A 9,583-nucleotide genomic window follows, 5' to 3' on the forward strand; every position below is an offset into this window, starting at 1 on the left:
TTTTATATATTTGTTCAAAAATTCATCAATAAAATGTGCCAGAAAATAATTGAACATTGTTTTATTATTTGCATTTTGTGTTTCACATATAATTGTTCTCTTTTTAAATATGTATGCTTAAATCATTATTCGAATTCGAATAACATTTTATAATATATTTAATGATTTTATTTAAGGTAATTCTGTCCCTATACTTTTAAAAACTAACTTAGATTCAATATCATCTTTGCGGCATACATAATTGTCCATATCATCTTCACAAACTGAAAAGTAAGGCAGAAGCTTACATTTGCTGTTTCGTGATGGTGGATCTAAACAAATTCTTTTTTTTGCGGGTAATTCTACATGTAAGAAAGCCGAACATACATTTGTTGAATACTTTAACATATTGAAGACCCCACCATATCTATAGAATCTAGCTGTATGTTTACCACGACCTTTATACATATCTGTTAGGTAACCAAGACTGGAAAGCTCATTTTTTAAATCAGCTTTACACTGATTCTTTTTCGTTAATTTACCAATCGGACACGTCATTTGAGAACATTTATTGATAGATGCTCTAAATATAGTAAAGGCTTTGCTATGTATACACATTGGTTGAAAACAATCGTTTTCGTCAATATAAATATCCAAATGACCAACTTCATTACACATTCCTAAAATGGAACTTGCATGAATAACATCAACAAATTTGGCATCAGTCTTGCGTAAGGTGTGTGTTGTATTGACTTTATATGCTCCATACGCCGAATGCTCAAATATAGGACCAGCTGGATCAATAGCTGCAATTATTTTTCAATAACTATAGTTCAAATTTGTAAAATTATAATAAAAATTTCGAAGTTAGTTAAAATTATTTGTTTACTATATAAATTGAGCATATAATTCGTAATTCACCGTGCAGTATATTAATTTTTTACTTAATAATTCTATGATTTTTACTTTTTAACAAATTATGTACTTACCTGAAATTCGATCTATTACTCTTCCGGAATATCTCTTTACTGTTCTGGCAGCAATTCCACTTATATGCGCACCGAGACTATGACCAACTAGATAGATGTATGTAGTTGGAGGGATATATTTGTTAATATATTCAGCTAAATATTCGCCTACTATAGGAACATTATCCCTAACGACAGTCTCATAATTGCTTATTATGTACCATGCAGAGTTCTCTGCAAAATATAATAATTTACTACATAAAAAACAAAACAACTTAAAGTATTGGCGCAATAACAAGAATGGATAAGAGAGATTAAACCCATCACACTATCTTAAAATCCTTACAAAGCCTAAAATGCAACTGAAATACATTTAATATATAAAAATAGCGTTTTTTTAACTACAGCATGCCTTTGTACTTAGAAGTTGAATAAGTTCTACTTTTTACTCGTATTTTTAAAAATTTAAACCCCCCTGTAAAAAGGAAAATAGTCCGATTTAAAAAAAAATTATGTCAAATAAAAGAAGTAAACATAAAGTATTTATGAAAAAAAGTTTAATTGATCCATACATTCAATTTATTTGAATTATTTATTTCATTTTCAAGAAGTTATAGTAATTTAGAGTTTATTAAAAATAAAATATGAAATCGTAAATTTTAACACAAACATTTGCACATAGAAAATAAGTCGTCGGGACAAATTTTCTTTTTGAACTTATAACATATGCTTTATTTTAACACGTTTGAGGCGTGGAGTATTTCCACAACATTTTCAAAAATTAAGTTTAAAAAGTTAAATTTTTGTGCACTAGTTGCAATTTTGATTCTCCCCCCTATAGGCAAGTAAAGAGTTAGATTTTCAAAAATATTATATCAAATAAAAGGGAATTATTTAAAGTTTCAATAAAAAAAAATTATGTTTATTCGTTAACTTGTCAAAAAAATTAGCAGTTTTAAGAAAAAATCAACCGCACAGTAGGGACGTGGCATAGTTTGGTAAAGTATCAAATTATCTGACAGTGATTAAAATCACTATCATAATAAACGCTTCGATGCAAATCTTTAGATAGTGTTTAATTTTAAAAAATTGATGGATTATTCCAATGCTACATGATCTGCTATTTCCTTATTTATATCCTGATTAAGATAAGGTATGTCGAATGAAAGAGGGATATCTCATATAAATCTCATAAAAAAAATTTATTAATCCATACACTTTTCAATAAGTTATAGCACTATAAAGTTAAAAATGTAAAATATAAAATCAAGAATTTTCACACAAAAATAGCATTCGGTGGCCATTTTCACCGTGATGACAAAATAAAGTCGACATTTTTTTTTTTTTATGATAAAGTATATTACATTAGCTTTAATTTAAGATATATATATAATTATCAGACTTTCCGGAACACTTTCAAAAATTAAGTTGAAAAAGTTAATTTTTTGTAAAAAAGTTGTCATTTTAAATCCCCCTTTGGGCAGGTTAAGGGTCAGATTTATAAAAAAATATACCAAATGAAAAGTAAACCATCATGCATTTATAAAAAAAATTATATTGATTTGGTTATTTTAAAAAAAAGTTATGGCAGTTTTTAGTAAAAAAAATTGAAAAAATTTTGAAAATTAGCAATTTTTAAATTTGTAATTTTTTTGGAGATTTCCCCTATTTGCGGGGAACGAGGGAAAATTTTTAATTTTTGAGGGTAATGTCTTCGACTAGATACGATTTGTGATCTTTTGACGTATTGTTAAGAATAATCGATCCAGTTAGAGCTATAAAAAGTATTGACAGACACAAGAAAAATAAGCATATATTGGTAAAATAAATAAAAACCAAATCGTCCCAACTACATATCGAAGCTAATAGCAAATCAATTATAAATAAATCGGTTCAGTGAGAGTTAAGAAACAGTGATAATAGACACAAAAAAAAATTTTAAAAAAACACATAATAGTAAAATTAATACTTTCTCAGCTTCGCATCTAAGCTAAAAGTGAAAAAAATTTCAAAATGTATAGATTTTAAAAGTCGTAATTTTTTGGGGGATTTGTGCCATTTACAGGGAACGATGGAAATTTTTTCAATTTTCAAGGGCAATGTATTCAACTAGATACGATTTGTGATCCTTTGACAAAAAAAAACATATCATGGTAAAATTAATATCTTCTCAGCTTCGCATCTAAGCTAACAATGTTTTGGATGTTAACCAACTCGCACATTGGGTAACTTTAATGAGCTGAGCACATTTGAACTACTCAAAAAAACATCTATTTTATTTCTAGATGCAATTAGACTACGAGAAAAAAATCACCGTGAAATCTTAAAACGCACTTCGTAATACCTTTTGTAGACGCACTGAAGACATCGGAAAAGGGCAATTTTGGGATGCAATCAAAATTATCTAAATAAACAGACATGATAAACTCCTTCCGCCCTAATATAAAAGTGGTAGTATCTTTTAAAATATTGGTTCAAAAATTGTTATTGATCAGTCATTATCTTATTTTTTAATTTAGTTAAATTTAGTAAAATATATGTTTTCATTTAAAAACTTCAGATAATATAATTTTAAAAAAAAGTCAAGGACCATTTTTTTTTTTTTAATTAAGAAAATATGATATTATTAACTTTAAAAAATATATATATAATATGTTCTATACTTTTAAAAATATTGCGTGAAGCAAAGTTAGTCAATCACGCTGTTGCATAAATACTCTCAAATTTGTTGCATTTTTCTTACCATAAAGTGAACCTTTTCTCCAGTCGACAAGTATGATACAACCAAAATCATCAGCACCTTCAAATAAAGCATTTTTTAATTCTACTGAATCGGTTAAATCTGGTGTCCTAAAACCATGAATGTAAATCATCACTTTTTTCATGTGATCAAACACTACAGTCCTTGCATCCAATGTTTCATTAGGGTTTTCAGGAAAGTAAGCAAACATGTGATCAACCATCAAAGGATCAGATTTTAGAGCAATTTTTAAGAAAGTATAATTTAATACTGGATATTTTACACCTTCGAGGAAATGTTCTATTTTTGCTGGAGCATTTATTGTAAATTCATTGGATGGAGTTCCATTAACTATGTAAATTATAAAGATAATTGATACCAATGTTAATATGCACTTACGAAGTCCAATCAATATCATTTTTAAAATTTTAAAAACCTAAGTAAACAAAAGTAAATTAAAATATTTTTCAGTAATATTTAAATAATAAGAGTTAAGTGGTATCGACAACATATAAGTTACTACACTATTTATACAGAATGATTGTTTAACTATGCCTCACTCAATATCTTTAAAAATATAGAATATAATATTATTTCTTCTTTGCGGAAGTTAATAATATCCTACGATCTATTATTTAAAAAAAATGTTCCTAACCTTCCTTATTCCCCTTAAATTTTGGAAACTTTTTAAATGAAACATATTTGTTTAACCCACTTAACAACTAGAAAATAGTTGGTTTATAACACGTTAATAACCAATATTTTAAAAGATATTAACATTTTTATTAAATGGCGGGAGGAATAATGCGGATCATTAATGCTTAGACATAAAAACGCTTACACAGTATGGACGTGGCACAGATAAGACAAGAAAAGATATCTGACAGCGATTATAATCACTATCATAAGAAACGCTTGGATAAAAATCTGTAGATAGTGTTTAATTTAAAGTTGGTGGATTATACCAAAAGCAAAATTAAATCCTATTTGCTTTATTATTCTTGATTAGTAGTTCTTTGATTTGGAAGTATAATATATGAATAAATATTTATTATATGTATAAAATTTAGTATGAAATTGATATTTAGGAATATACTATTGTAATGCATAATTTATTTTATAATTATTTTATTATAATTATTATAAAAATCATCAAGTAGTGTTGCATATTTCTTTACTTTTAACATGTATAAAAATTTAAGACTTAATGTAATACATTTCAAAAAAAATGTTTGTTATTTATGAAAAATTATTATTTTCGTTTAAAAAAAAATTGTATCAAATTGTTACTGATTTTGATTTTTAATATGTTAAAAATAATCTAACAAATTATGATTTTTTGTGAACTACTTTTTTTAAATAACTTTTATGAAAGTTTATAATAAAAAAAAGTTGAATTTTCTATCATAACTTTTAAATCAAATTATAAATCTGAAATTGACATCAATGAATAGAAAATTTTATGAAAAATTGTATTGTTAAGATTAATATGTAGTCAGGAAATTGTATAATTACTATTTACTGTACATTTATAAGAAAAGCTCAATATTTTGTTTTGCATTTTTATCGTAATAGATAACTTAAATAGAAATAATAGTAATCATATCCTAGTAACTTTTGGTGTTTACAATTATTCTACAATTGAAATATTCAGAACTTGATAAATTTTAATGATTTACTTTAACTAAAAAAACCAATCAAAAATTTGTTAAAAATCTAATCAATTGAGCGTATTATAAAATGTTTTTATAATTGTAAAAATCGATTTTTAAATTTAGGTGAAACTGAAAATCATTTTAGCTTCGATGCGAAGCTGAGAAAGAATTGGTTTTACTATGATGTGTTTTTTTATTTTTTTTTTTTGTGTCTGTTACCACTTTTTCTCAGCTCTCACCGAACGGATTTCTTTCAACGATACGTCAAAAGATCACAAATCGTATCTAGTCGAAGACATTACCCTCAAAAATTGAAAAAATTTCCATCGTTCCCCGTAAATAGGGGAAACCTCCAAAAAATTACAAATTTTAAAATCGCTTATTTTCGAAATTTTTTTTTTATTTTTTATTAAAAATTGTCATAACTCTTCTATATAGATGCATGATATCGTTACTTTTCATTTGATATATTTTTTTTATAAATCTGACTTTTTACCTGCCTACAGGGGGGATTCAAAATGACAACTTTTTTACGAAAAATTTACTTTTTCAACTTAAATTTTGAAAGTGTTCCGGAAAGTCTGACACTTTTATCTATATCTTAAATTAAAGCTAAGTGATGTACTTTTTTATTTAAAAAAATTTCGGACTTTATTTTGTCTTCAGGGTGAAAATGGCTACCAAATGCTATTTTTGTGTGTAAATTCTCGATTTTATTTTTTACATTTTTAACTTTATAATGCTATAACTTTTTGAAAAATGTATGGATCAACACAATATTTTTATGAGAAATAATATTTTTTAATAATTCCTCTTTCATTTGACATACTTTATCTTAATCAGTATATTAATAAGGAAATAGCAGATCATGTAATTTTTGGAATAATCCACCAATTTTTTAAAAATAAACACAAATTTTGAACTTGTAAGATTTATAGAATCGGATATTGTCTAAGGAGGAGTGGAGGGAGCCCCCCCCACAAGCTTTTCATGGGAAACAAATTATGGAAAATGATACAAGGGCCCAAAATTGTTGGCCCCTCCAATAAACATTTTCTGGCTACATGCCTGGATTGAGTGGCACAGACACCAAAAAAAAAAACCTAGCACAGGGGGGTCGCGGCACAGTGGTGACGTGGTATAGATGGATCAAGTATAATGATATCTGACAGTGATTAAAATCACTATCAAAAAAAAAACGCTTCGATGCAAATCTTTAGATAGTGTTTAATTTTAAAAAATTGGTGGATTATTCCAAAAGCTACATGATCTGCTAGTTCATTATTAATATCCTAATTAAGATAAAGTATGTAGAATGAAAAAGGGATTATTAAAAAATATTATTTCTCATAAAAAAATAATGTTGATCCATACACTTTTCAATATGTCATAGCATAATAAAGTTAAAAATGTAAAAAAAAAAATTGAAAAAATTTCGAAAATTAGCGATTTTTAAATTCGTAATTTTTTTGGAGGTTTCCCCCATTTACCGGGAACGAGGGAATTTTTTTCAATTTTTGAGGGTAATGTCTTCGACTAGATACAATTTGTGATCTTTTGACGTATCATTGAAAGAAATCGGTTCGGTGAGAGCTGAGAAAAAGTGGTAACAGACACAAAAAAAAAAAAAAAAAAACACATCTTAGTAAAACCAATACCTTTTCAGCTTCGCATCGAAGCTAAAAAAGTAAAAAAAACACATCATAGTAAAATTAATACCATCTCAACTTCGCATCAAGCTAAAATTGAAAAAATTTCGAAAATTACCGATTTTTAAATTTAAAATTTTTTTGGAGATTTCCCTCATTTACGAGGAAAATTTTTCAATTTTTGAGGGTAATGTTATCGACTAGATACAATTTGTGATTTTTTGACGTATTGTTGAAAAAAATTTGGTGAAAGCTGAGAAAATGTGGCAACAAACAAACAAATCATAGTCAAATTAATATCTACGCATGGAAGCTAAAACACATAATTTTAAAATAATAAAAATTTTGAGTTCCATTGTTAAGATAGTAATAGTATTTAAATTTATTAAAATGTCATTTTTAATGTTCTAAAACGTTTTATTTAAATTTATTTAATAAAATTATTAAACTAGTTATATTAAAACTAGCAAACGAAAATTTTGATTAGAAAATAGGGGTTTATCATTTTGTTGAACAATGTTACTGACATTTTTCCTAATATATTCAAAGCTACGCATCACATTCATTACTTATAATAAAGTGTTAATAACTTCCAAAATACTGGTTTAAAATTTGTTATCAACCAGTCATTTTCTTAGATAGATCATTTTATGGTTTATAAATTGGTTACATATATATGTTAATTCAAAATTAAAACTATATTAAATATATTATTAATTTAAAAACAAAAAAATATTAAAAATATTTTTAATATAGTTTTATCTTAATTTAATTAATTAGCCACAAGTGATTTTCTATTACATATGTATATATGTGTTGAACCAACAATATATGTTTATATTTAAAGAACCAAAACTGACAAATGTTTAAGAGGGAAAAATAGGGATGGGGAACACATTTTTTGTAATTATAAAACGTAGGATACAATTAAATTCCGAAAAACAAAATAACATTATATTTTATATTTTTAGAGTTTTTGCATGAGACATAGTAAAATTGTATATCAAAAGGAAAAAATGTTTAGTTTAATAAAGTTCTATTATAATTATTTATATTTATATTTATTTACTTTTAAGTAATTTGTCTCAAACCATACTTATTACATGTATTACAATAATTTTAAAGAAATTAGGAATAGGTAAAACCCAAGATACTTATTCTTTAACTTTATCATTGAAAATAGTCTCTTATTTACTAATTTAATACTCATAACCCAGTTCAAATATATTAATAATAATTACGATTTAATAAAATATAAAATTATCTCAATTTAGACAGGAAATATTTTCCTTTTATAATTACTATAATCAAAATCTATATATAAAAAAAAAACATTGAAATAAAGGCATGATAAATTACCTCAATATTTATTATGATTAACTTTGATTACATAAAAAACTTAAGCTCGAAGGTAGATTACTATGAAGGGTTTATCTAAACATCTAATACTACATGCAAAAATTAGCACCCCAATCTAGGGATCGAACCATGGACATTGATAATTGTACAATCAAAAGCACACTACTCGATTAGTTATCGAGTATTGGCGCAATTAAGGGGGGTCTTAGTCCCCCTGTTTTTGTATTAAATATTATGATTTTATGATCATATTTGATTAATATGATAGTGGGGCTTAAGCCCCCCCAAAATATTTGGGCTAATTGTGCCATTGTCGATAGCTATGCATTATCTTACCAGGTTTCAAGTTAAACAGCATTAAAATAGTTTTATATTACATTTATACTTTGACATGAACCACGGTCCCTATAACAGATTTGTAATATTTAAAGTAAAAGAAAAAACTTCTAATAAGTTATTTATGTCACTTTTAGAAGAATTTTACTAAATAAATAATTGAATAAAAATTAAACTGTACTCTCAAAATAAAATTAAAAACTCAATGATTTAAAATTAATTTAAAAATAATTTTTGACCAACACTTTTTTCCAATATAATATATTGAATAACTGATATCAATTAAAATATTATTTTCAAGTTTTAATTTTATAATCAATTATTCTAAGATTACATTCAAATACTCCATATAATTTAATAAATAGATATTCTTATAATATTAATTTTCCTAATATGTTAATGAAAATAGTAACGTTTGATATTACCTTTCAATGATTAACTTCCACTAAAATTAGAATTACATACTTTTAAAATGATATCTACAGCTTGAATGAGCATGTATTAATTTAAGTATTCTAGATTTATAACGATAAACTAAATAAATGTTATGTTTGCTTTTCGATTCCAGTACTAAAACACTTAGTAAAAAAAATTTTTAACAGTTAGTTTATGGATGTTTTCATTTCACATAACCTATTTTGTTAAAAATAGTAAAATTAATATGTTTAAAATGACTATCTCAAATACAATGATATTATGTAAAAAAAACATCAATCATCTATAGCCTACACTCTATATATGTATCAGGTGACCTTATATCATTTTATATAAAACTAATTGCTACATTTAATAATTATCCAGGCAATTAATCTACCATAATCAAAGATTTATGAATGTTTTAGTTAAAATAATTAAGATAAGTATGTGTATAAAGAATGAAAAACAATTAACTGTAAA

General features: G+C 25.5%; 1 protein-coding gene across 2 annotated transcripts; it reads right to left on the reverse strand.

Moving 5' to 3' along the window:
- LOC126902223 (lipoprotein lipase-like) lies at positions 1-9,192 on the reverse strand. 2 transcript variants are annotated; one of them, XM_050679266.1, is made up of 5 exons: positions 9,112-9,164; positions 8,687-8,755; positions 3,691-4,123; positions 969-1,181; positions 1-785 (listed from the first exon to the last, which is right to left on the reverse strand). In XM_050679266.1, exons 3-5 carry the CDS (start codon positions 4,103-4,105, stop codon positions 172-174), a joined length of 1,242 nt encoding a protein of 413 aa, XP_050535223.1. In that variant the 5' UTR covers positions 4,106-4,123; positions 8,687-8,755; positions 9,112-9,164; the 3' UTR covers positions 1-171. The 2 variants fall into 2 exon arrangements, with proteins under 2 accessions (XP_050535223.1, XP_050535224.1); XM_050679267.1 differs by lacking the exon at positions 8,687-8,755 and having other exon boundaries at positions 9,112-9,192.
- Positions 9,193-9,583: the final 391 nt, after the last annotated feature.

The sequence above is a fragment of the Daktulosphaira vitifoliae genome, unplaced genomic scaffold (genome assembly GCF_025091365.1).
Source record: "Daktulosphaira vitifoliae isolate Bord-2020 unplaced genomic scaffold, ASM2509136v1 Scaffold_3, whole genome shotgun sequence".
Classification (NCBI taxonomy): domain Eukaryota; kingdom Metazoa; phylum Arthropoda; class Insecta; order Hemiptera; family Phylloxeridae; genus Daktulosphaira; species Daktulosphaira vitifoliae.

Coding starts and splice junctions, on each gene's coding strand:
- LOC126902223 (XM_050679267.1), bottom strand. CDS start 4,105: ATGATATTGATTGGACTTCGTAAGTGCATATTAACATTGGTATCAATT. Junction 1,182..3,690: donor GAGAAAAGGTTCACTTTATG/GTAAGAAAAATG, acceptor TATATTTTGCAG/AGAACTCTGCATGGTACATA. Junction 786..968: donor AGTAATAGATCGAATTTCAG/GTAAGTACATAA, acceptor AAATAATTGCAG/CTATTGATCCAGCTGGTCCT.